The 27,586-nt window shown below is 42.1% G+C and overlaps 1 protein-coding gene across 1 annotated transcript; it reads right to left on the bottom strand.

The window, feature by feature from the left end:
* Positions 1-27,586, bottom strand: LOC106595040 (zinc finger protein 2-like). The gene is made up of 2 exons (XM_045714142.1): positions 26,945-27,586; positions 1-1,802 (listed from the first exon to the last, which is right to left on the bottom strand). The coding sequence occupies exons 1-2, from the start codon at positions 27,339-27,341 to the stop codon at positions 514-516; spliced, it is 1,686 nt and encodes a 561-aa protein (XP_045570098.1). The 5' UTR covers positions 27,342-27,586; the 3' UTR covers positions 1-513.

Raw genomic sequence — 27,586 nt, 5'->3', positions numbered from 1 at the left:
GATATCACGTTGAAATCAATTGTACCGAGAGGAGGGAGATGAGGTTGCACGTCCCGTTAAACTAACAGCTCAAAAACCACACGAAATCTGGGAATAATGTGTACATCACTGGTTAGAGGAACCTTTGTAGAAAACAGATCGTTACATTTTGAAGTGTTGCATTTTGATTCAAGTAGGTTGCCAATGCGGTAAGTGTAACACAACTCTTTTTCTATTAGTCACTTTTTGTTAAATCTCATAAATAGTACTCTTTCATTTCAGAGCCTGGATTTTCCCCCTGAGGCTAATATCCATATCATGTTGAAATCAATAGAACAGGGGACAAACGTTTAGGGTTCTACATTGTGACATCATTAAATTACTCCTACTACAATATTAAAACATTCTACATTGTGACATCATTAAATACTCCTTCTACAATGTTAAAACATTTGACATTAATTCATTGATTGAGGTATTTTATCAGATTATCTCTGGTCACACTGATCACAGCTGAGGTTTCTCCTGTATGTGTTATATGGTGTGTAGTCCGCTTGCTAGACGTAGTAAAACTCTTCCCACATTGAGCACAGCTATAAGATTTCTCTCCTGTGTGTGTTTTCTCTGGTGTGATATCAGGCTGGTTGACTGAGTAAAACTCTTCCCACATTGATTACAGCTAAAAGGCTTCTCTCCTGTGTGTTTTCTCTGGTGTTTAGTCAGACAGCTAGACTCAGTAAAGCTCTTCCCACATTGATTACAGCTATATAGTTTCTCTCCTGTGTGTTTTCTCCGGTGTTTAGTCAGACTGTTAGATGTAACAAAGCTCTTCCCACATTCATCACAGCTATAAGGTTTCTCTCCTGTGTGTGTTCTCTGGTGTTTAGTCAGACAGCTAGACTCAGTAAAGCTCTTCCCACATTGAGCACAGCTAAAAAGTTTCTCTCCTGTGTGTGTTCTCCGGTGTTTAGTCAGACTGTTAGATGTAACAAAACTATTCCCACATTTATCACAGCTATAAGATTTCTCTCCTGTGTGTGTTCTCCGGTGTTTAGTCAGACTGTTAGATGTAACAAAACTCTTCCCACATTCATCACAGCTATAAGGTTTCTCTCCTGTGTGTGTTCTCTGGTGTGATATCAGGCCAGTTGACCTAGTAAAACTCTTCCCACATTGAGCACAGTTAAAAGGTTTCTCTCCTGTGTGTGTTCTCTGGTGTGATATCAGGCTGGGTGATTGAGTAAAACTCCTCCCACATTGAGTACAGCTATAAGGTTTCTCTCCTGTGTGTATTCTCTGGTGAAGAGTCAGATTACGCAATGTTGTAAAACTATTCCCACATTCATCACAGCTATAAGGTTTCTCTCCTGTGTGTGTTCTCTGGTGAAGCGTCAGATTGCTCGAAGTAGTAAAACTCTTCCCACATCGACCGCAGCTATAAGGTTTCTCTCCTGTGTGTGTTCTCTGGTGTGATATCAGGCTGTTTGAATGACTAAAGCTCTTCCCACATTGAGTACAGCTATACGGTTTCTCTCCCGTGTGTGTTCTTTGGTGTACAATAAGATGGCTAGATGTATCAAAACTCTTCCCACATTGACCACAGCTATAAGGTTTCTCTCCTGTGTGGATTCTCTGATGAATTTTCATGCCTGATGAGGTGGTGAATCTTTTCCCACAGTCAGAGCAGCAGTGAGGTTTCTTCCCTGTGGATCTCTGCTGGTGTTTCTTGAGGTGTGCTAATGTGGAGAGACTCTTCTCTGCCTTGTCAGCATCATGAGGTTGTTGAGGCTCCCCAGAGGACCCATGGTAGTCCCGTCTCTCTCCTGTGTGAACAACAAAGACAGACAGATGGTTAAAGGCCCACAACAGCGAAAATCCACTGTAAAAGTGATGCCAACAGCGTAGCCATGATGTTCTACAACAATTGACGTCTGTAATGAATGTAATGATTATTTGACATTTGTCTTAAAATGAGCAAGAACAGTCATATTTTGTCTTGTTTTCACATTAGTAGTAACATCTAAGACGATAAATGAGTTACTCATGTTGTTGAAACTCTAAGCAGTGTGCCAGACGACCTTTGGTCTCCAATATAGGCCCCTTTCTGTGTTTAATAAAATTGCGGCACGAGGGCGATGCACATGCAATTTGGTTGTAGAAACTCCTCCTTGCTAATGAGGAAACCGATAGTTATGGATGTAGTATATCTGCCAGGAGCAAAAATGGTGAGCAAAGATTTTAGTTTTTCACCATGTATTCTGAATGGGGGAAAACTCAGGGGAGTAACCTCCATTTCCAGGTTGCTTATGAGTACATTTCACACTACTTTAGATTATAATTTTAAGGCTCGTTTGAATGTCCTGCTTAATATAATGTTAGTGTCATCATTGCAAATCAACCGCTTTGTACTTAAAAAACACTTCAACCAGTAAAATGCTCTTTGGCTAGCTTTTCCATCAGCCTGACAATGAGGGTTTGCACACTGTTTGCCAAATTAGCCCATAACTTCACCTAACAACAAATATACCTATGTAATGAACGAAGAAGCACTTTGGTTGTTGTTGCATGACATACATAGTGTACTCTAGGACCCATAACAATAACATAGACCTACTGTAGGACCCATAACAATAACATAGACCTACTGTAGGACCCATAACTTCACCTAACAATAACATAGCCCTACTGTAGGACCCATAACTTCACCTAACAACAACATAGACCTACTGTAGGACCCATAACTTCACCTAACAACAACATAGACCTACTGTAGGACCCATAACTTCACCTAACAACAAATAAAGGAAAATAGCTCTGTGTGTTGTACAATAGCCTGTCCATCAAGGAACACACTGAACTCTGTCTGAGAAGCAGTTGGTGAACCAGGCGAGTCAGTCATTTGAGAAACCAAGGCTGTTGAGTCTGCTGATAAGAATACGGTGATTGACAGAGTCGAAAGCCTTGGCCAAGTTGATGAAGACGGCTGCACAGTACTGTCTTTTATCGATGGCGGTTATGATATCGTTTAGTACCTTGAGCGTGGCTGAGGTGCACCCGTGATCAGCTCGGAAACCGGATTGCACAGAGGAGAAGGTACGGTGGGATTCAAAATGGTCAGTGATCTGTTTGTTAACTTGGCTTTCAAAGACTTTAGAAAGGCAGGGCATGATGGAAATAGGTCTGTAACAGTTTGGGTCTAGAGTGTCACCCCCTTAGAGAGGGGGATGACCGCGGAAGCTTTCCAATCTTTAGGAATCTCGGACAATACGAAAGAGAGGTTGAACAGACTAGTAATAGGGGTTGCCACAATGGCGGCGGATAACTTTAGAAAGAGAGTGTCCAGATTGTTTAGCCCAGCTGATTTGTACGGGTCCAGGTTTAGCAACTCTTTCAGAACATCAGCTGGATTTGGGTGAAGGAGAAGCTGGGGAGGCTTGGGCAAGTAGCTATGGGGGGTGGGGAGCTGTTGGCCGGGGTTGTCAGGAGAAAAGCATGGCCAGCTGTAGAGAAATGCTTATTGAAATTCTCGATTATCGTGGATTTATCGGTGGTGACAGTGTTTCCTAGCCTCAGTGCAGTGGGCAGCTGGGATGAGGTGCTCTTATTCTCCATGGACTTTACAGTGTCCCAAAACCTTTTGTAGTTAGAGCTACAGGACGCAAATTTCTGTTTGAAAAAGCTAGCTTTTGCTTTCCTAACTGACTGTGTGTATTAGTTCCCGACTTCTCTGAAAAGTTGCATATCGCGGGGACTATTCAATGCTAGTGCAGTACGCCACAGGATGTTTTTGTGCTGGTCGAGGGCAGTCAGGTCTGGAGTGAACCAAGGGCTATATCTGTTCTTAGTTTTACAATTTTTGAAAGGGGCATGCTTATTTAAGGTGGTGAGGAAATTACTTTTAAAGAACAACCAGGCATCCCAGTTTAGGTCACCTAACAGAATATACTCTGAAGACAGATGGGGGCAATCAATTCACATATGGTGTCCAGGGCACAGCTGGGAGCTGAGGGGGGTCTGTAACAGGTGGCAACAGTTAGACTTATTTCTGGAGAGATTCATTTTTTTATTAGAAGCTCCAACTGTTTGTGCTTAGACCCGGAAAGTATGATAGAACTTTAAGGCCATGTCTGCAGTAGATTGCAACTCCTCCCCCTTTGGCAGTTCCAACGGAAAATGTTGTAGTTTGGGATGGAAATGTCAGAATTTTTGGTGGCCTTCCAAAGCCAGGATTCAGACACGGCAAGGACATCAAGGTTGGCGGAGTGTGCTAAAGCAGTGAGTAAAACAAACTTAGGAAGGAGGCTTCTGATGTTAACATGCATAAAACCAAGGCTTTTATGGTTACAGAAGTCAACAAATGAGAGTGCCTGGGGACACACAGGACCTGGGTTAACCTCTACATCACCCGAGGAACAGAGGAGTAGGATGAGGGTACGGCTAAAGGCTATCAGAACTGGTCGTCTAGTGCGTTGGGAACAGAGAATAAAAGGAGCAGATTTCTGGGCGTGGTAGGAAAGATTCAAGGCATAATGTACAGACAGGAGTATGGTAGGGTGCGGGTACAGTGGAGGTAAACCTAGGCATTGAGTGACGATTAGATAGGTTGCATCTCTGGAGGCAACAGTTATGCTAGGTGAGGTGTCAGGGAAATTGCAAGATTATGTTATAATGCTTGTATTGCATTATAATGGTTGTTTTATTTGACAGAATAGAGTATTCTGTTAACTATTGTGTGTGTGTTCTACTGAGGATGGGCCTCTATGAGATGACACTGACAGGTGATTTACGATGTCTTTGGGTGATAAAACCTAAAGAGCATTCCAGAGAACATGAGTTAATGGTTCTGTTCTATACCGTACCAGGAAGAGACGGTTCCAGTTTGGAGTAGGTGGGCCAGACACTGGTCTATACAATGAAAACTGTTGACACAGCAGATGCTGTCTGCTATGTAGTATAGATATCTTTCATACAAATCTTAACCTCTCTAGGGTCGGCGGGACAAAATCGTCCCACCTACGTAACAGCCAATGGAATCCTGTGGCGCATTATTCAAATACTTTAGAAATGCTATTACTTCAATTTCTCAAACATATGACTATTTTAGACCATTTTAAAGACAAGACTCTCGTTAATCTAACCACACTGTCCGATTTCAAAAAGGCTTTACAACAAAAGCAAAACATTAGATTATGTCAGCAGAGTACCCAGCCAGAAATAATCAGACACCCATTTTTCAAGCTAGCATATAATGTCACAAAAACCCAGAAGACAGCTAAATGCAGCACTAACCTTTGATGATCTTCATCAGATGACTCACCTAGGACATTATGTTATACAATACATGCATGTTTTGTTCAATCAAGTTCATATTTATATCAAAAAACAGCTTTTTACATTAGCATGTGACGTTCAGAACTAGCATACTAAATTACTCACGATAAACGTTCACAAAAAGCATAACAATTATTTTAAGAATTATAGATACAGAACTCCTCTATGCACTCGATATGTCCAATTTTAAAATAGCTTTTCGGTGAAAGCACATTTTGCAATATTCTAAGTAGATAGCCCGGCATCACAGGGCTAGCTATTTAGACACCCAGCAAGTTTAGCACTCACCAAAGTCAGATTTACTATAAGAAAAATGTTATTACCTTTGGTGTTCTTCATCAGAATGCACTCCCAGGACTTCTACTTCAATAACAAAATGTTGGTTTGGTCCCAAATAATCCATAGTTATATCCAAACAGCGGCGTTTTGTTCGTGCGTTCAAGACACTATCCGAAAGGGTAAAGAAGGGTGACGAGCACGACGCATTTCGTGACAAAACATTTCTAAATATTCCATTACTGTACTTCGAAGCATGTCAACCGCTGTTTAAAATCAATTTTTATGCCATTTTTCTCGTAAAAAAAGCGATAATATTCCGACCGGGAATCTGCGTTTAGGTAAAAAGACGAAAGAAAATAAAGCATGGGGTCGACTCGTGCACGCGCCTAAGCCCATTGTCCTCTGATCGGCCACTTGCCAAAAGCGCAAATGTGTTTCAGCCTGGGGCTGCCTCGATATCATTCAGATTTTTCCCGTGCTCTGAGAGCCTATGGGAGCCGTAGGAAGTGTCACGTTACAGCAAAGATCCTCAGTCTTCAATAAACAGAGACAAGAAGAATAAGATCTTGTCAGAGAGGGCACTTCCTGTAAGGAATCTTCTCAGGTTTTTGCCTGCCATATGAGTTCTGTTATACTCACAGACACCATTCAAACAGTTTTAGAAACTTTAGGGTGTTTTCTATCCAAAGCCAATAATTATATGCATATTCTAGTTACTGGGCAGGAGTAGTAACCAGATTAAATCGGGTAAGTTTTTTATCCGGCCGTGTCAATACTGCCCCCTACCTCCAACAGGTTAACCTTGTGACCATTCTATGTATCTGTTGTTCGTCATGTAGGTTGAAAGGGGTGCATCTTGGCTATAAAATATCTTTGTACTTTTGTTTTGCCACTCTCAACAGATCATTAGAAAATGGTGAATCGTTGATAAGTCATTGCTATTGCAAAGCTCTTATTATTAAAGATTTAGTTTAAGTATAACTCTGACTTGTGTGAAGATTGTCTCTCCTCATTTGATAGTAAAGAAATTAACCACCACAGAGGTCACCGCATGTGTGGGAGGTGGGACAGAAGAGCTCTCTGAGGCATGTTGAGTGGGACGAGGGGCTCCGCAGTAAAATAAAACAATGACAACTACCCTAAACAACAGTATAAAAGGCATATTAACATTAGAGAGACATAAAGCGAGGCAAAAAGCAATCACAAGTGTTGATTGGGAGAGCTAGCTAAGATGATCTACCAACGGGACATCACGTGGTCATGATTTTATGTTGATTTGTAACTTGCAGGATAAACAAGATCCAAACCACCAGGGGGGTATGTCATGACGTTGCCCTCTATCTGGGTACAGAGAACACAGTTGAACCCCCTCCCTCTGCACCAGGCCTTTTCTATGCACCATCCCCCGACCTCTATACTTCTGACACTGCTGTGGTGAGAGGGGTCGTAAAATTCTAAAGGAGAATGTCCTGCCGCATGGCCCAGTTTTGAGACAGAGAGGGGTTTCATAGAGAGACAAAGGAAATTCTTCCAACTCACAGAATTGGGGAACCGAACGACATTTATGTTCTGGAGAAGGTATAAAAGATCGGTGAAGAATCCAGCTACGAACTGGTCCGCTTGGTACAATTTTGTGATACTCATTGGAGACAATAGTGCCATATTACCATACTAAGGTTTATATAATAGCCTCAGCTATGGGACTTGCATCTAAATGGTTGTATACAATGATTTAATAAGATTAAAGCTATTTGGAATATGTTGAGAGGCTATGTACTGATGTTAACCTCTATGGGCTAGGTGGGACGCTAGCGTGCCACCCGTGGTGCACTCCATCAACAGCAGGTGCATTTCAAGAGCGGCAAATTTGAATCCGAATAAATGTCAAAATTCTAATTTTTCAAACATACAACTATTTTACACCCTTTGAAAGATAAACATCTCCTTAATCTAACCACGTTTTACGATTTCAAAAAGGTTTTACGGCGAAAGCATAAATTTAGAGTATGTTAGGACAGTACATTTACAAGAGTTGTGTGTAATGTTTTGTCAATTCAAATACAGGGTCACCAAAACCATAAAACCAGCTAAAATGATGCACTAACCTTTTACAATCTCCATCAGATGACACTCCTAGGACATTATGTTAGACAATGCATGCATTTTTAGTTCTATCAAGTTCATATTTATATCCAAAAACAGCGTTTTACTATGGCATTGATGTTGAGGAAATCGTTTCCCTCCAATAACCGGCAGTCAAGTCAGCGTCACAAATTAAATAATTAAAATTAGAAAACATTGGTAAAATATTATATTGTCATTTAAAGAATTATAGATTTACATCTCTTGAACGCAATCAACTTGCCAGATTTAAAAATAACCTTACTGGGAAAATCACACTTTGCAATAATCTGAGCACTGCGCCCAGAAAAATACGCGTTGCGATACAGACTAGACGTCATGTTGGGGAGATCTAAAATCGAAAATACTATGTAAATAATCCATTACCTTTGATTCTCTTCATCAGATGCCACTTCCAGGTATCACAGGTCCATAACGAATGTAGTTTTGTTCAAAAAAGCTCATCATTTATGTCCAAAAATCTCCGTCTTGTTAGCACATGATCTAAGCCAGCCGGACTTCTCGTCATGAACGAGGGGAAAAAATATATTTCCGTTCGTTCAGACATGTCAAACGTTGTATAGCATAAATCATTAGGGCCTTTTTTAACCAGAACATGAATAATATTCAAGGTGGACGAATGCATACTCTTTTATAACGTATTGGAACGAGGGTACCCAACATGAACTCGCGCGCCAGGTGTCTAATGGGCCATCATCGTTCCATGGCTCTTGTTCGGTCAGATCTCCCTCCAGAAGACTCAAAACACTTTGTAAAGGCTGGTGACATCTAGTGGAAGCAATAGGAAGTGCCAAAATATTCCTCAGCCCCTGTGTTTTTCAATGGGATAGGTTTAAAGGTAATACAACACATCAGGTATCCACTTCCTGTCAGAAAATGTCTCAGGGTTTTGCCTGCCAAATGAGTTCTGTTATACTCACAGACACCATTCAAACAGTTTTAGAAAATTTAGGGTGTTTTCTATCCATATGTAATAAGTATATGCATATTCTAGTTACTGGGTAGGAGTGGTAACCAGATTAAATCGGGTATGTTTTTTTATCCAGCCGTGTCAATACTGCCCCCTAGCCCTAACAGGTTAATGTGATAGAATTGTATTTCTGTTTAAAGCTTAACCTCTATGGGCAATGTCTAAATATTCCATTACCGTACTTTGAAGCATGTCAACCGCTGTTTAAAACCAATTTTTATGCCATTTATCTCGTAGAAAAGCGATAATATTCCGACCGGGAATCTGCAATAAGCTAAACAGCCGAATGAAATTTCTCCACGGGGGCGAATCGTGCACGCGCCTCATTCAATGGTCCTCTGATCGGCCACTTGGATAAGGCGATAATCTGTTTCAGCCAGAGGCTGCCTCGTCATCGTTCAGGTTTTTCCCGGGTTCTGAGAGCCTATTGGAGCCCTGGGAATTGTCACGTTACAGCTAAGATCCTTACTCTTCAATAAACAGATGCAAGACGCACGACTCCTTGTCAGACAGGCCACTTCCTGCATGAAACCTTGTCAGGTTTTTGCCTGCCATAGGAGTTCTGTTATACTCACAGACACCATTCAAACAGTTTTAGAAACTTTAGGGTGTTTTCTATCAAAACCTGAACAATAATATGCATATTCTAGCTTCTGAGTTGGTGTAGGAGGCAGTTAAAAATGGGCACATATTTTTTCCAAAATTCTCAATACTGCCCCCTAGCCCAAACAGGTTAACTCAGTCATTGGCACGCCCCCAGGGACACAGACAAGACCTGGCGCCATGAGACAGCCTTTTTCTGTCATTCCGAATAAAACCCCCACCCAGGGTTACTTTCTTTAGACCAGGCCTCCACTCCATTACGAGTTGGCCAATAGGTTTGACCATGCATCCCTCTCCTGAACTTTGACCATACCACGTGGTAAACTTTTAGACTATCGATACTGACATAATAATAACAAGTCTTTGATATTAATTAATAGTCTGCAGCTAGAAATTTGATGTCATCAAACGCGAAGACCGACGAAACATCCATTCTATAACGACATTAATGAATGTCGCTTTGAAAGATCCATTCTAATCGAGAGAGAGAGAATGCGGACAAAACTCTCCAACAAGGATCCCGACGACACACTGAGCGTAAATATATATTGATTGCAATTGTTCCCGAATGAGTGAGCGTTCATGTGCAGATTAGCATATCAATTGTTAATATTTATCAACTCTGTTGTGCCTTCTCAGCTGCCCCAACCCCCTTGTTTGTTTAACAAGCCGCCATGCCGGTTTAGCCCACTAGGGCACATTACTCTACCATTTCTTTGTGACGATAATTACTGTTTGTATGTTTTCTGTGAATTACTTTGTTTAGTAAATAAATGATTTTAAGACAGTTGATGTATGGATGACTTAGTAAAGACTGGATTTGTGCAGATACAACAATTTACGACGTTTGTAATGAGACTGACACGAGGTAAAATACACCATTTAAACCAGAATATAATCGGCCTGTACTATAATATAATATATAATGTTATAATATAGGAAAGTTATATTAGGAAAATTATAACTTTGTAATCTGAATATTTTCCTTGGTGCCCCGATCTCCTAGTTAAATACAGTTAAACGATTAATCAGTTTAATCGCGTAATAATAATTGCAGGGAGTTATTTTGATAAACATGTCTTCAGTATAATGGTGCCCAAAGACACGACAATGGCGATGAATGGGCAGAGAGGGTCAGTTAACCTCTTGGGGCTAGGGGGCAGTATTGAGAATTTTGAAAAATATATGTGCCCATTTTTAACTGCCTCCTACACCAACTCAGAAGCTAGAATATGCATATTATTGTTCAGGTTTGGATAGAAAACACTCTGAATCTTCTAAAACTGTTTGAATGGTGTCTGTAAGTATAACAGAACTCATATGGCAGTCAAAACCCTGAGACAAATTCTGACAGGAAGTGGATACCTGATGTGTTGAATTACATTTAAGCCTATGCCATTGAAACACACAGGGGCTTATTAATTGTTGAGCACTTCCTATGGCTTCCACTAGATGTCACCAGTCTTTAGAAAGTGTTTTGAGTCTTATACTGTGAGAACTGAACGAACAAGAGCCTTGGAACGGTGGTTGCCGATTAGACTCTGGCGCGAGAGTTCATGTTTGGGTACTCTCGTTCCAAAACGTTTTAAAAGAGAATGCAAACGTCCGCCTTTAATATTATTCATGTTCTGGTTAAAAAAGGCACTAATGATTTATGCTATACAACGTTTGACATGTTTGAACGAACGTAAATATTTTTTTTCCCCTCGTTCATGACGAGAAGTCAAGGCTGGCATAGATCATGTGCTAACAACACAGAGCTTTTTGGACATAAATTATTAGCTTTTTCGAACAAAACTACATTTGTTATGGACCTGGGATTCCTGGAAGTGACATCTGATGAAGAGAATCAAAGGTAATGGATTATTTACATAGTATTTTCGATTTTAGATCTCTCCAACATGGCGGTTAGTCTGTATCGCAAAGCGTATTTTTCTGGGCGCAGTGCTCAGATTATTGCAAAGTGTGATTTCCCAGTAAGGTTCTTTTTAAATCTGGCAATCCGGTTGCGTTCAAGAGATGTAAATCTATAATTCTTTGAATGACAATATAATATTTTACCAATGTTTTCGAATAGTAATTATTTAATTTGTTGTGCTGCTTGACTGGCGGTTATTGGAGGGAAACGATTTCCTCAACATCAACGCCATAGTAAAACGCTGTTTTTGGATATAAATATGAACTTGATAGAACAAAAAATGCATGCATTGTCTAACATAATGTCCTAGGAGTGTCATCTGATGGAGATTGTCAAAGGTTAGTGCATCATTTTAGCTGGTTTTCTGCTTTTGGTGACGCCTGTCTTTGAATTGACAAAACATTACACACAGCTATTGTCAATGTACTCTCCTAACATAATCTAACTTTATGCTTTTGCCGTAAAGCCTTTTTGAAATCGGACAACGTGGTTAGATTAAGGAGATGTTTATCTTTCAAAGGGTGTAAGATAGTTGTATGTTTGAGAAATTTGAATTATGACATTTAATTGTTTTCAAATTTGGCGCTCTTGATATTTCACCTGTTGTTGATTGGGTGTACCAGGGGTGGGACGCTTGCCACATAGCCCATAGAGGTTAACTACACACAGGGCCTGAGTTCGAGGCTGCGGCCGACAGATCAACAAAATAAACAAAATGGAGTACCGTGATTAATGAACAGTCCAGCAGGCATCAGCTATGTAGCCAAGTGACCATAGGGTCCAGTGAACAGCAATATATGAAACAGGGAAGCCGTTAGGTAGTCGTTACTACGCTAGCCGGGACATGTGCCTGGCTCGAGGCTAACTGGTGCTAGCTTCGGGACAAGGGCATCGCCGACGTCTGGCAAAGGCCGGTTGAGGGCACATCGGACGGAATTACGTCGGCAGACCAGTTGTGATGGATCGGCGGGGCTCCGTGTCGACAATGGGTCCAGGCCAATTGGCAAAAGAGGTATTGTAGCTGGAGTAATTTTGTTTGCTAGCCGGGAGATGCACCTGGCTCAAGGCTAACTGGTGCTAGCTTCAGGACAAGGGCGTTAGCCACTATAGCCAATCCGGTGTAATGGTCCAGAGCTTACGACAGGAATCCGGTGATGTAGTGGAGAAAAACAGTCCGATATGCTCAGGGTTGATATCGCGCTGTGCAGACTGGCAGGTATTATCCAGGCTAAAAGTGGCTGATGTCTGAGCTAAAAAGGTAAAGGCCGCTAGCAGTGGCTAACAATGACTAAATAGCTAGTAGCTAATTAGCTGGTTAGCTTCTGATGGAGGTTCTAGCTATAAGGTCTAAAAAAAATAGCAGATCCATATCACATTGGGTGAGGCGGGTTGCTGGAAGGTATATTTAATTTAAAAATGGAACAAGAGATTGAAATATATTGCAATATATACAAAAAAATATGAAAAAAACATAACATTTACAACAAACACGTCTTACTGCTACGCCATCTTGGATTACAAGATGACTCAGTTAAAAACCATTGGATTTAGCAAACTCTGAAATTATTTAGCATTTCTGTGCCCATGAAAACTGTTTTCCCAGCGTAACATAAGGAGCCACTAAATGATACATAATTCGAGTGCATTTCAGAATGCAAAAAAATTGTCCAGTATTTAAGTTCATCATGTGACAAGCGTAACGTTATGACCATAACTACTGTTCCCTGAAGGAGGGAAACTAGGTACAACATACTATTAAATCCACGCCTCTCTGGAAGCCCTGCCTTCCACAGGTGATGAGAGTGAGGCTTGGATTTATTCCTTAAATTTAATAAGGCTCTTCACCGACCCAGGAAGGGGTGGGGCCAAACAGGTGTTGCACCTCGTTTCCCTCCTTCAGGGAACACTAATTATAGTGTTAGGTTTCATCCGCTTCCCCAAACCAATCCTGTGATCTCCTCCCGTCCACCCAGCACATTCCACAGCCACTCTGTCTTTCTACAGATCTCACTCCTTTATATACTCTGCCTCTGATCTATCATGTCTTTAATATCTCAATGTTCAAAGTTTAGCCCGAATCCAACAGTCATAAAGTTACACTCCCTTTCAGTCGGTCAACTTCGGTAAAACATACTATGGGAAAATACAATCAATCCCCCACGCAGACCCAAACGGATACTAAATGAAACGGCCCCTGGCAGACCACCCAGACCTGACCCCGCAAGATGCGTCAGTTTTGTCAATTTATTAATAGTCTTTTGTTTGAAACACTCCTGTCAATGTTGAATAAGGACACACACCTGATTACGCATATAGAAGTAGGACTAGTCTACCTGGCCTGTGTGCAAATGTAGGCCTGTAAATGTGCCCATTTGGGGATGTCTGACAGTACTTCTGATTGTCTTAACGCATCACCACTAATGAGTTGCGGAGCTTCTCAAATATTTTTTTTTCCACCTCGCACAGCAAGTAAACAAAGTCTAATAAAAAGAAAATAACGTAATTTCACCTTTATTTAACCAGGTAGGCTAGTTGAGAACAAGTTCTCATTTGCAACTGCAACCTGGCCAAGATAAAGCATAGCAATTCGACACATACAACACAGAGTTGCACATGGAATAAACAAAACATAGTTAATACAGTCAAAAAATCAATTGCAAATGACAATAGTTCCTCAAAGTAATTTTGTAAAATATTTCCAGCTCTCGCCCTTTCGATAACCACTCGGCATAAAAGGGAAAAATGTAATTCTCTGATCCAGTGGAAACGTCATAAAATACCTGATTACTTCTTATCCTTTGAACAAATAGCCTACAGCTGTGTCTGTCCAGAACTCACTGGCAGGAAAACTGAGGGCCAGAATATTTTATACAATGTTGCAAGTTTCAGGGGGCCCAGTTGATAGTTGATACAATGTTTCAAGTTTGTTGTAGACAGGCCATGTGCAGCCAAAGTATTAATTTTTATCAGGATATTTTCTACATGCAGAATGCAATGTTTTTATTTGTTGGCTTTATGTAGGCTATTTTTTTACATAGTTGGCAATGGCAATAAAAGTTACTTTTAGATTTGTATTATTTTCATTTAGATAGAATGTAGATTAATCAGACAATAATTTTGAGATAGTATTATAAATTAAATGAAACTGTTCATGTAAAATGTAAATATGAAAATCATAACTGGCACCAGATCAGTAGAAATGGTCAGATAAATTGGCACTCCAACTGGAAAAGGTTGCCGACTGCTGGTGTAGTCTATTACTAGTCTATTAGTCTATCTATCTGTAGTCTATTAGTTTATTACTGAAAACTTCAGGAGCAGAACGGCAGAATTTACAAAGTCCAGAAGTGGGGGGGGGGCTTCTGGTTAGGTTGGGGCAGCAGTGTAGCCTAGTGATTAGAGCGTTGGACTAGTAATCGAAAGGTTGCAAGATCGAATTCCCGAGCTGACAAGGTACAAATCTGTCATTCTGCCCCTGAACAAGGCAGTTAACCCACTGTTCCTAGGCCGTCATTGAAAATAAGAATTTGTTCTTAACTGACTTGCCTAGTAAAAAAAAAAGGTTATGTTGATGACTGGCTCCCTCTAGTCAGGTTATAGTGATGACTGGCTCCCTCTAGTCAGGTTATAGTGATGACTGGCTCCCTCAAGTCAGGTTATAGTGATGACTGGCTCCCTCTAGTCAGGTTATAGTGATGACTGGCTCCCTCCAGTCATTTGTGTGTCTTATTTATTTAATCAAACAGCCTGCTTAAAGCATCAGACAAGTTCAGTACATATAGATTTTATAAAAACACATGGGGTGATTGGTAGAAAGAACAGATGACTCTTGGTTAACCAAGATGTATTTTAGTTGGGGACAGCACTAGAACATGATGTTGGGGCTACCGAGTAGCACAGCGGACACTGCATATCAGTGCTTTAGGCGTCACTACAGACACCCTGGTTCAAATCCAGGCTCTATCACAACCGGCCGTGATTGGGAGTCCCATAGGGCGGCGCACAACTGGCCCAGCATCATCCGGGGTAGGCAGTCATTGTAAATAAGAATTTGTTCTTAACTGACTTGCCTAGTTAAATAAAGGTTACATTTAAATACATTTATAAAAAATAGTGTTTCATGACAACCCGTTTTTTAGAAATCCGTCAAGGCACCAACTTTGAGAAGGGTTTAAAACAAAGGTTTCAAACCAATTCATGAATGTAATTGAATCTAGGTATGTCTTGCCTTTTTACAGAATATTATACAATGACTTATCAACAGCTCTAATAATTTGCCTCCACAGGAAATCTTCACTGGCAATTATAGAATATACAATATATCCTAGAAACCTGGTTAAACTGTCATTTTGACATCATGGATGAATTCTAGAATATACTATATATCCTAGAAACCTGGTAAACTATCATTATGACATCATGGATGGCCAGTCTTTGTATTCGTAGTGTAGTGAATTCAGGGGGGTAGCCCTGAGCTGAACTCAAACCTGGGTCCAGCGACTGTCAAGCCAACACCTTATAACTGTTATGCCAAGATGTCTGAACTTCTTGACGAGGTCGCTAGGTGTTGAGTTATGGTTTCTACAACAGCTTTCTCTATGAATTTGAGAGTGGTTACACTTCTCCTGCCATCCCTCAGCTGTTGACCAAACCAAGTCTCTGGGCAGCCATTTTGTTACTGTTTAAAAAACCCACACAACCCAGCAATCTGCAGTTCAAACAATAACAAATCTGTAATTACACCACTGTTTTGGTTATAAGATGATGATGATGGGGTTGGAGAAATGTAACTAGTCTCAAATTCATAGACAGACCTATGGATGCAAGGACTGACCATCCATCAACATTATACTATCTACGTTATAGTTTTAACCATGTTGAGGCTATACAGTGTTGGTTTACATTGTTTCTAAACATTGGAGTAAAAAAATAATATTTGGGGTTCTGATGGGGTACAGCAGTTGAACTAAACTCATGAGGCATGTGTTATATTCTTCAAGAATCAATGACTATAAACAAATAATTTAAAGTCCAAATATTGATGTAGCAATTGCAGATTTCCGCTTTAACACCAAACATCAGTTCAACAACTGCAGAGTTTGTGCCTCTGTTTTTAAGACAGTACTTACTAGTGTTAATTAGGGAACGGTTTCTCAAAACCATCTTATGGCTAAGTTCACCGTTAGAACCATTGGATGCCTTAAGATGCGTTTGTGAAACCGAGCCCAGATATCCAGTTTCCTCCTCTTCTTCCTCCTCCTTCATGTAACAGTCATCTCCTCCTCATCATCTTTCACTCCAAAAACTGCATCCTCCTCTCCTTTTACTGTAACATCCTCCTCCTCTTTCACTCTGAACGCGTCTTCCTCTTCTTTCACAGTAACGGCCTCACCCTCTACTTCTTGTTTTACTGTGATACCCTCTTCTTCTTTAGCAGGAGGAGAGTAGCTTAGTGAACTCATGGTCGCGGATGTTAGCTAGCTAGGCTAATGCTAACTTAACCAGCCCGCTAGCTGACTAACAACAACAACGCCGTATATATTAAACTAAATCTGTTAAGTGTTCCCTTTATTTTTTTGAGCAGTGTACATTTCTAATTTCTCCCACTTCCGGATTCAATTTCTCTCAGTTGTTTTGCCTGCCATATGAGTTCTGTTATACTCAGACACCATTCAAACAGTTTTAGAAACTTTAGAGTGTTTTCTATCCAAATCTACTAATTATATGCATATTCTCGTTTCTGGGCAAGAGTAGTAACCAGTTTAAATCGGGTACGTTTTTTATCCGGCCGTGAAAATACTGCCCCCTAGCCCCAACAGGTTAAAATTTTTCTCGTAAAATAGCGATAATATTCCAACCGGACAACGTTTTATTCATTCAAAGAGAGAAAGAAAAAAATGCCAAAGTCTCGTGAACGCGCTCTCCAGTGTCACTGTCCCCAGGCAGGCCACTTACAAACTCTGCTGCTGTACTTTGCCCAGAGACAGGAGACGCGTCATTCCACTTTCTAAAGGCTTTAGAGAGCCAATGGAAGCCTTAGAAAGTGTCACGTAACAGCACAGATTCTGTAATTTCGAGAGAGATGCAACAGAAGGACAACAAATTGTCCACTTCTATCTAATTTCTCTCAGTTTTTGCCTGCCATATGAGTTCTGTTATACTCAGACACCATTCAAACAGTTTTAGAAACTTTAGAGTGTTTTCTATCCAAATCTACTAATTATATGCATATTCTCGTTTCTGGGCAAGAGTAGTAACCAGTTTAAATCGGGTACGTTTTTTATCCGGCCGTGAAAATACTGCCCAACAGGTTAAATCATTTGATAATTATTTGCCGCCATTTGAAAATCAACCCAGAGGACCTCTGGGTGACTATACACAGATCTACCCTCTCATACCACTGACAGAAGAAAATGGAGATGCTACCACAATTATCCTCAAGGGGACTCCGATGAACGAGGTGGAAGACACAACAGCAGCAACAAGCAGCATGAGAACATTAAAATTGGATGAAAAAAGAAAGCACAGTTCCTGGAGGGAGTTTCCCTCGCCACCCCAACTCACTCCACACAAAGGAACAGACTGGAAGATCCTAGACATATTGCCGCCTGTAGAAAACACTAACTACTACAGAAGCAGAAGAAAAGTCCAATGTGCCACCATCCATGGGTGACCTATTCAGAGAGCAAGACAAGGAGGACTAGACACAGCACTGAAGAAGGCCCAGCTTGCACAGATCCAGACAGGAAGTGGTGGTTTTACCCACAATATGATGGCTGCTCAAAGTTGTTTCTACAGGCTCACCACAACCACAGCCTGCAGCTCCCCCCACAGTCACATCAGTCACACCCGTGAACCTGGTGCCTGCAGGGTATGTGCTTTTCACCACTCAACCTTATGGTGACCCTCAACCATGGACTGGAAGAGGAGGTGGGCCCGCCAGAGCCCTGCATGACTGGAACAACACTCAATGCTGGACCTGTGGGCATTTGGGGCATGCGAGTTCGCAGTGTGGGGGGAAATGAAAGAGGAAGAGGTTACAATAAGGGCAGAGGAAACTTTGGGTCTGGCAGAGGAAGAGGAAACTCAGCCACAGTACCACTCGGCCGGAGCTGAATATGCTCCCTGGGGCCACTTATGCCCTATGGACAAGGAGGACAAGTTAATGACAGAGAAGAGCCGTGGCCAATGGGAAATCACAACACCAACAGTTGTTATTTCCCTCAGAATCAACAATGAAGGAACAATAACAGGGACATGGGGACAGCCCAGGAATGTGTACTGGACAAAGACTTGTTTGATGAACCTCTGCTTGACTCTGACATGGTGCTGTTTGTTGATGGTTCTACTTATATAGATCAAAGCACAGGGAAGATATGTAGGATCAGCTGTAGTAGATGTGGGAGGTGACATTGAGGTTATACGGCCCCTACCAGAACATTTATCACAGCACATTTATTAGCTCTGAACACAGCTTGTGAATTGGGGGAAGGGAAGGCCCTTACTGTCTACTCAGATTCAGCATAGTGGGGTTTAGAGAGCAGGAGAGGTGACTAATACCACAGACACACCTATTAAAAACAGACAAGGGAACTCCACTGCAATCAGGGAAGTTCCCCTCCAAAAGGACCTTTTGTCCACCTTGCTATGGACTTCATAGACATGATAGAGTGAAAAGAAAGAAAGAGATACTGCCTGGTGATAATTGACAGGTTTACCAGGTGGGTGGAACCATCCCACTACCAACTGCGTTGCGCGTACAGTTGCAAAATTGCTAGTTAGGGAAATTATACTCCGGTTCGGAGTGCCTGTGGTTTGTCTGCAGACAATGGGACCCATCTCATAGGAGATGTGGTTGCCCAAGTGGCCAAAATGATGAGTGTTGACCAGAGGTTTGTGTCCATCTATCACCCGTGGAGTAACGGGATTACAGAGAGGGTTAATTAAATGATCAAAGGGGGGCTTGCAAAAGCCTGTCATTACACAAAAATGAGCTGGGTGGAATGCTTGCCCCTTGTCCTCATGAAAATGTGCAGCAGCCTTAACAAAGGTATTGGGTGTACACCTTATGAGATGTTAACAAGATGACCAATGAACACCCCAGGGGTGAGACCTATGACTGACCGACAGAAATAACTGAGACACTGTGTGACCATCTTGAGTACATGAAGGAACTAACCTCTGCTGTAAGTTTTCTCCACTCTCACACTAGCAAAGCAAACGAGGTTCCCCCAGGTGAAGACCCTGACGAGCTTACCATAAACGTTGGAGACTGGGTGAAACTACGAGTCCATAAGAGAAAATGGAACCAGCCAAGATGGATGGGACCCTTCCAGGTGACCATGGCAACAAAAGAGGCTGAGATCCACCGATGAGGAGGAGCCAGAGGAGAAACGGTGAAGACCACAGCCAGAGGAGAAACGGGGAAGACCACAGCCAGAGGAGAAACGGGGAAGACCACAGCCAGAGGAGAAACGGGGAAGACCACAGCCAGAGGGGAAACGGGGAAGACCACAGCCAGAGGGGAAACGGGGAAGACCACAGCCAGAGGAGAAACGGGGAAGACCACAGCCAGAGGAGAAACGGGGAAGACCACAGCCAGAGGAGAAACGGGGAAGACCACAGCCAGAGGAGAAACGGGGAAGACCACAGCCAGAGGAGAAACGGGGAAGACCACAGCCAGAGGAGAAACGGGGAAGACCACAGCCAGAGGGCCGAGACCAAAGGCCAGAAGAACCAACAGAGGGTTCAGCCACAGAACCAGAAGAGTCATCAGATGTCGAGGACACCATCACACACTATGGTTGTGAAACAAGAAAATCACAACCATGGAAACACATGCAGGGTATTTATTGCTCTCCAAATCCTACTGGTTCCCTTTGTGGACGGGGATGTGGACAATAATAAATGGGTGAAAGCAGTGACATACATAGGATTAAAGGGGAACACATCTGGCACATGGGTAATGCAACAGGTGACAGGTGTAAACTTTTCCAGGATGGAGGAAGGCATGGGAGCACCTTTTGGATGGATGTGGGTATGCAGTAACAGGGGATACCTCACTTTACCTCCTGGATGGGGGGGGATGTTGTTATTTGGGGAGAACAGAAATGTACATGTTAAGAATTCCGGTCACCGACCTGATCAATGAGACAGGTAAAACCAACTCTGGGGAACTGAAGCGTGCCAAACGACTCATCCCAGACAATCAGGAAGACTATGGTCATGTCCTACGCCCGGGGGAGATTTTTGGTATGTCAGTCATACCCTCCTGGGGTGTGGCTGTCCTGGGAAAGTGGGTGAATAATTGAACCTATTGTTTACAGGCCCGTATGAGTTTAACGATCCCAGGATTTAGCCAACTCTCATTAGATGTCCAAAATCTGAAAGCTGTCGTCGGCTGCCAAGGTGCAGAGTTGCTTTAGATGAATTGGAGGACATGACGTACTAGGAATTATTGATCCTGATTTTTTCTGCTCCTCTCCTGACTCCTGAGAATATGACTGCCAAAATGGATCCGAGTGATCTAGAAAGACTCTCTCAAAAAAATCTTCTTTGACAAAATTGGTGACTCGGGGTTTAATGCTGGAACTGTAATAGGAGAGTTATGTACTTTGTTTTCATTGTTTACTCCTGTACTAGGATTGTGATTTTGGCTACTTTTGTATTCTAGGAATTAACTGCTCTGGAACATGCTGGAGTGATGGTGTTGTTGGAAGCTGATGCAAATTATGCTGAAGGTGAGACTGGTGCATTTCTGGTTTCTCTTAATCCCATTGTCCATCCAACTCATGAGGTTCTTTCCCAGGAACCTCAGGAGGAATGGGAATATAGACAGACTCACCCCACCACCATTCCAGGACTCAGGAGGAATGGGAGTATAGACAGACTCACCCCACCACCATTCCAGGACTCAGGAGGAATGGGAGTATAGACAGACTCACCCCACCACCATTCCAGGACTCAGGAGGAATGGGAATATAGACAGACTCACCCCACCACCATTCCAGGACTCAGGAGGAATGGGAGTATAGACAGACTCACCCCACCACCATTCCAGGACTCAGGAGGAATGGGAGTATAGACAGACTCACCCCACCACCATTCCAGGAACCTCAGGAGTTGTTTCTCCCTTTAGCAAGCCATCCCTGGGATCAAATGGATCCTGGGGTTTTGCCAACTCTGTTTGATTTCAGAGGAGAATATTATGATTGAACCTGTGAGACGTATTAGTCTCAGAGGGGGGAATGTAGGGGGTGGGTCCCAAAGACCCCTCTCCATTATTGATTAAGGGGACTTTAAGATCCATATGTTTTGCTGCAGGCCTTATAAGAAGATACTGTTGCTATGTGCCTAAACTCTGCCACTATACGTTGCACTAGCCATCTATATTAGTCTTTGTGGTTAAGCTCTGGCTGTTGTGAGAGTGTGCTGCAGGCTGGGTCTGAGTCAGACTGAAACTAGATAAAGAGAAGTAACCACTGTCTGGTTTTGACAGTTTGATCTTGTGTGACAGTTTACAATTCTAAGAAATTCAGAGGAGCTACTGTACTAGGTTGCCTTATAAGGTAACCTCAGCTTATTGATACACACATACATTGACATAGGTGATCATACCACTAGGGAGTGATCACATGTATAAAATCAGCTGGGCCTTTAGGTGGGGAGCAGAACTTACTCAGAAACATGCCTTATGTTCCTGTTGTCAACATCTGTCTGCAATTACATTAAATAAAGGTTTGATTGGTTTACTTAAAGAAGATATTGTCTGACTGCTGATTTCACCAATAAGCTGGGGCGTCAGCGTAGTGGTTAGAGCGTTGGACTTGTAACCGAAAGGTTGCAAGTTGGAATCCCTGAGCTGACAAGGTACAAAATCTGTTGTTCTGCCCCTGAACAAGGCAGTTAACCCACTGTTCCTAGGCCGTCATTGAAAATAAGAATTTGTACTTAACTGACTTGTTATAAAGGTACAACAAAAAAAAGCCAAAGAGGGACAAGGAACCTACCCCGACAACGTTAATGAGGAAACCGCTAGTTTTGGACGAAGGTTCTGGTTTTTACACAATGTGTTCTGAATATTACAACTTTGGATTATAATTGTAAGGCTCGTTTGAATCTCCTGCTTAGTATAATGTTTGTGTTATTGCCGCAAATCAACTGCTTTATTCTTCAAAAAGTAAAATGCTCTTCGGCTAGCTTTTCCATCGGCCTTACAATGAGTGTTTGTACACTTTGTGTATGCCAAATTGACCCATAACTTCACCTAACAACATAGACATACCTGTCCTGATGACTCCTTGCTGTCCCCAGTCCACCTGGTTGTGCTGCTGCTCCAGTTTCAACTGTTCTGCCTGCGGCTATGGAACCCTGACCTGTTCACCGGACGTGCTACCTTGTCCCGGACCTACTGTTTTCAACTCTCTCTCTACCGCACCTGCGGTCTCTAACTCTGAATGCTCAGCTATGAAAAGCCAACTGACATTTACTACTGAGGTGCTGACCTGTTGCACCCTCTACAACCACTGTGATATTATTATTATTTGACCCTGCTGGTCATCTATGAACGTTTGAACATCTTGGCCATGTACTGTTATAATCTCATCCCAGCACAGCCAGAAGACGACTGGCCACCCCTCATTGCCTGGTTCCTCTCTAGGTTTCTTCCTAGGTTCCTGCCTTTCTAGGGAGTTTTTAGGCTGGATTTCTGTATAGCACTTTATGACATCAGCTGATGTAAAAAGGGCTTTATAAAAACATTTGATTGATTGACCTACTGTAGGACCCATAACTTCACCTAACAACAACATAGACCTAGGACTAATTTAATATTTCAGGTGAAACAAGGAAACTAAAATGTATTTGTCATGACATTTCATAATCTGATCACCAGATAATTTTGTGAATAATCCCACTAGGTTACTCTGTAATGTGTTGTCATTCTAAATGTCCTGAATAAAGGAAAATAGCTCTGTGTGTTGAACAATAGCTTATACATCAAGGAACAATTCTCTACACATTATGAGCTAAGTATCTCTGTGTTCAAACAGACTAACGAGACCCTACTGGAAATCAAGTAGACAATAACACATTATAAACATAATTTTGTTTAGGGAGGTTGGATCCAACGTGGCGCAGAATCCTTTTTTCCTTTAACGAGTCCGACGTGAACGATGTACTGCTTTCTCGGGAACAGGCCCAGATCCCCGTCAATTGCGTGAAGCGAAGGTGGAGAAATAGGGGCCAAAGGACAGGCTGCCTTCTGAGAATTCGTAGGTGATTGAATAAACCCCCACTTCCTTCCATTCTGCTAGCAAACGTGCAATCTTTGGAAAATAAAATCGATGACCTACGCGGAAGACTAAACTCGATGACATTATCAACATACAGCTGGCTGGTTATACGCTGCACAGGCAGGATAGAACAGCGGCGTCTGGTAAGACAAGGGACGGCGCACTATGTATTTTGTAAATAACAGCTGGTGCACGATATCTAAGGAAGTCTCGAGCTATTGCTCGCCTGAGGTAGAGTATCTCATGATAAGCTGTAGACCACACAATCTACCTAGAAAGTTTATCTGTATTTTTCGTAGCTGTTTACATACCACCACAGACTGAGGCTGGCACTAAGACCGCATTGAATGGGCTGTATTCCGCCAAAAACAAACAGGAAAACGCTCACCCAGAGCAGTGTTCCTAGTAGCTGGGGAATTTAATGCAAGGAAACTTAAATCCGTTTTACCAAATTTCTATCAGCATGTTAAATGTGCAACCAGAGGGAAAACAACTCAGGACCACCTTGACTCCACACACAGAGACACATACAAAGCTCTCCCCCCCATTTGGCAAATCTGACCATAATTCTATCCTCGTCCCCACAGTGACCGTACGTACATACCCCAACCAGAAGCCATGGATTACAGGCAACATCCGCACTGAGCTAAAGGCTAGAGCTGCCGCTTTCAAGGACCGGGACTCTAACCCGGAAGCTTATAAGAAATCCCGCTATGCCCTCCGACGAACCATCAAACAGGCAAAGTGTCAATACAGGACTAAGATCAAATCGTATTAAAGGCTCTGACACTCGTTGGATGTGGCAGGGCTTGCAAACCATTACAGACTACAAAGGGAAGCACATCCGATAGATGCCCAGTGACACGAGCCTACAAGATGAGATAAACTAAGGCAAATAACACTAATGCATGAGAGCACCAGCTGTTCCAGAAGACTGTGTGATCACGCCCTACGCAGCCGATGTGAGTAAGACCTTTAAACAGGTCAACATTCACAAGGCCGCAGGGCCAGACGGATTACCAGGATGTGTACTGCGAGCATGCGCTGACCAACCTGCAAGTGTCTTCACTGATATTTTCAACCACTCCCTGTCTGAGTCTGTAATACCAACATGTTTTAAGCAGACCACCATAGTGTTCTTGGGCACAGGGACTAAGGTAACCTGCCTAAATGACTACCGACCCGTAGCACTCACGTCTGTAGCCATGAAGTGCTTTGAAAGGCTGGCCACGGCTCACATCAACACCATTATCCCAGAAACCCGAGACCCACTCCAATTTGCATACCGCCCTATAACAGATCCACAGATGATGCAATCTCTATTGCACTCCACACTGTCTTTTCCCACGTGGACAAAAGGAACACCTATGTCAGAATGCAAAAAAAAATAACAAATACATGAAATGAAATGTATGTTTCAACTGTATAACCCCATCAGAAACCAAAACATGAGCATGTATAAGGCCACTGTTTGTAAACAAATACTATATGGCTGAGGGGTAGGGTCGAGCCAAGCGTTCTGACCTCACAATGACAGTAAAGCACCCAAGCTAACTGGCTACGGTTGGATAGCTTGCTAGACACAAATGAGAGAGAACCTCACTCTTACCATTTTATTTGCCCTAGCAGAGCTGGTTAGGCGGTTTTCATGTTATCCAGAACGTTGGTGAATAACTGTGCTGCTGGCAACAATTTAATTTGAGTTTTTTTTGCAGACGTTTACTGACACCGGCCATATTCAACGGGTGTTGAGCGTCAGTAAATTCATCAGTTATTCTGCGCTCTGGTACTCAGACAAGAGTGCTCTGAAATCGGAGTAGAGAGCCAGAGCGAATTTATGAACGCACCCAAATGAACAATTTCCATTGAGAATGCACACAACCCCTTGGCTAAGAATGACGTTAATAATCAAGTCTGGGTAGTTAGTTAGAATATAGTTAATATACTGGCAAGTTTGATGTATAAGTAGCTGATAAGAGAATTATCTAATAAAGGTAAATGAATCAATAATCCATTATGAATTAGTAGTTATGTAGCATGGATAATGAATAATTAAGGTACTGAATGGTTAGTCACATAAGGTCTAGTAGAGGGCCAGGACAAAATGTGTGTGTGTGTGGTTTTAGCAGGGAGATAAGAGAACAGTAGGCATCTGTTTTACCCGACCTAGAAAGTTGGAGAGACTTTGGAGAAAACCGGGAGGTACCTCCAAGGTTTCTGTAATCTCGGGGGGAGAGCACAGACAGCGCTGGATAGTGATTACCGGTTGTGAGAAATCCGAGGAGTGTTTCATATATCTAGTGTTTGTGAAAATGTATGTGCGTTAGCAGGGAGGGAACTATAAAATAAATGTCTTTGTTTTTTTGACCTCAGAACGTTCTCTGAATAAAGCTGAATGAACCTTTTGCAGAAAGCTGAGTCCTTGCCTAATTATTAACCCATTGTCTTACAAACCTTGGGAATTAGTCAAGGCTTATTGACTGTTAATTATTATCATTGGGATAGAAAATTCCTTTGACAGTAGCCAACTAATGTTAGGTAGCTAGCTGACATACTGGCACATACTGCTGTGAAGATACGCTATGCGGTTTGTAAGGATAGCGTAGCTAACGTAATGTGTAACGTAACTTATTTGAAAAGTCATTACATTGCTCAACATTTTCTTAACATTTGTCATAATTAGTTAAAGCAATGAATTCACTTGTATCCGCTCTCTCGTCGGACTTTGGCTGCATATTTTCCGCCATTTTCTTCAAATCTGAAAATAGTTGAAGCCACACCCATTTCGTGAAGAATTGCATTTTGGGCCCTAAAAACACAGAAATAGTGTCCTCTGCATGTATACTTCGTATTTTAGCGACTGTAGTACAACATCTGGGAACCTTTGGCATGCTAACTATATCCATACTATGACAAATAAACATAATAGATAGTATGGTTAGTATGACTATTCGAACACAGCTCAAGTCTCTGGGCAGCCATTTTGTTTCTGTTTAAAAACTAGGTTGCCCCTTTAAAAAAGCCACACAATCAATCAACCAATCTGCAGTCCAAACAATAACAAAGCTGTAATTCCACCACTGTTATGGTAATAAGATGATGATGGGGCTGGAGAAATGTAAGTAGTTTCAAATTCATAGACAGACCTATGGATGCAAGGACTGACCATCCATGATATCAACATTATAGTTTTAACCATGTTGGTTTACATTGTTTCTAAACATTGGAGTAAAAAAAGCTTATTAGGGGTTCTGATGGGGTACAACAGTTGAACTAAGCTCATGAGGCATGTGTTATATTCTTCAAGAACCAATGGCTATAATTAAATACATTTAAAGTAAAATATGGATGTAGCAATTGCAGATTTCCCCTTGAACACATCAGTTCAACAACTGCAGTTTGTGCCTCTGTTTTTAAGACAGTACTTACTAGTGTTAATCAGGGCACGTTCATCATTAGAACCATTGGACGCCTTATGATGCCCTTGGGAAACCGAGCCCAGATATCCAGTTTCCTCCTCTTCTTCCTTCTTCGATGTGACAGTCATCTCCTCCTCCTCTTTCACTCCAAATACTGCATCCTCCTCCACTCTGAACGCGTCTTCCTCTTCTTTCACAGTAACATCCTCCACCTCTTTCACTCTGAACGGGTCTTCCCCGTCTTTCACTGAAACGTTTTTCTCTTCTTCTTTCACTGTAACAGCCTCACCCTCTACCTGTTTTTGTATTGTAACATCCTTCTCTTCCTCCTCCTCTTTCACAAGAGCTTCTTTCTCCGTCCAGCAGACCTCTTCTTTAGCAGGAGGAGAGTAGCTTAGTGAGCTCATGGTCGGGGATGTTAGCTAGCTAGGCTAATGCTAACTTAACCAGCCCGCTAGCTGACTAGTAACAACACCACTGTAAATATGAAATTAAATCGGATAACTAACTAGACGACAGAAGTGGGTTTAAAACACAGTGGCTAATATACACTAAAGCGTCTAAAGAGCTTTATTGGTTCGGCTATTTTGTCTAGCAAGCTACTTTGCTGCTGTTGAAAAAAGCGTTCCGCCCACTACATTATACGTCACAC

Source organism: Salmo salar, unplaced genomic scaffold, assembly GCF_905237065.1.
Source record: "Salmo salar unplaced genomic scaffold, Ssal_v3.1, whole genome shotgun sequence".
Classification (NCBI taxonomy): Eukaryota; Metazoa; Chordata; class Actinopteri; order Salmoniformes; family Salmonidae; genus Salmo; species Salmo salar.
Note: the sequence above shows the minus strand (reverse complement) of the source record. Positions and strands in the feature narration are given on the sequence as shown.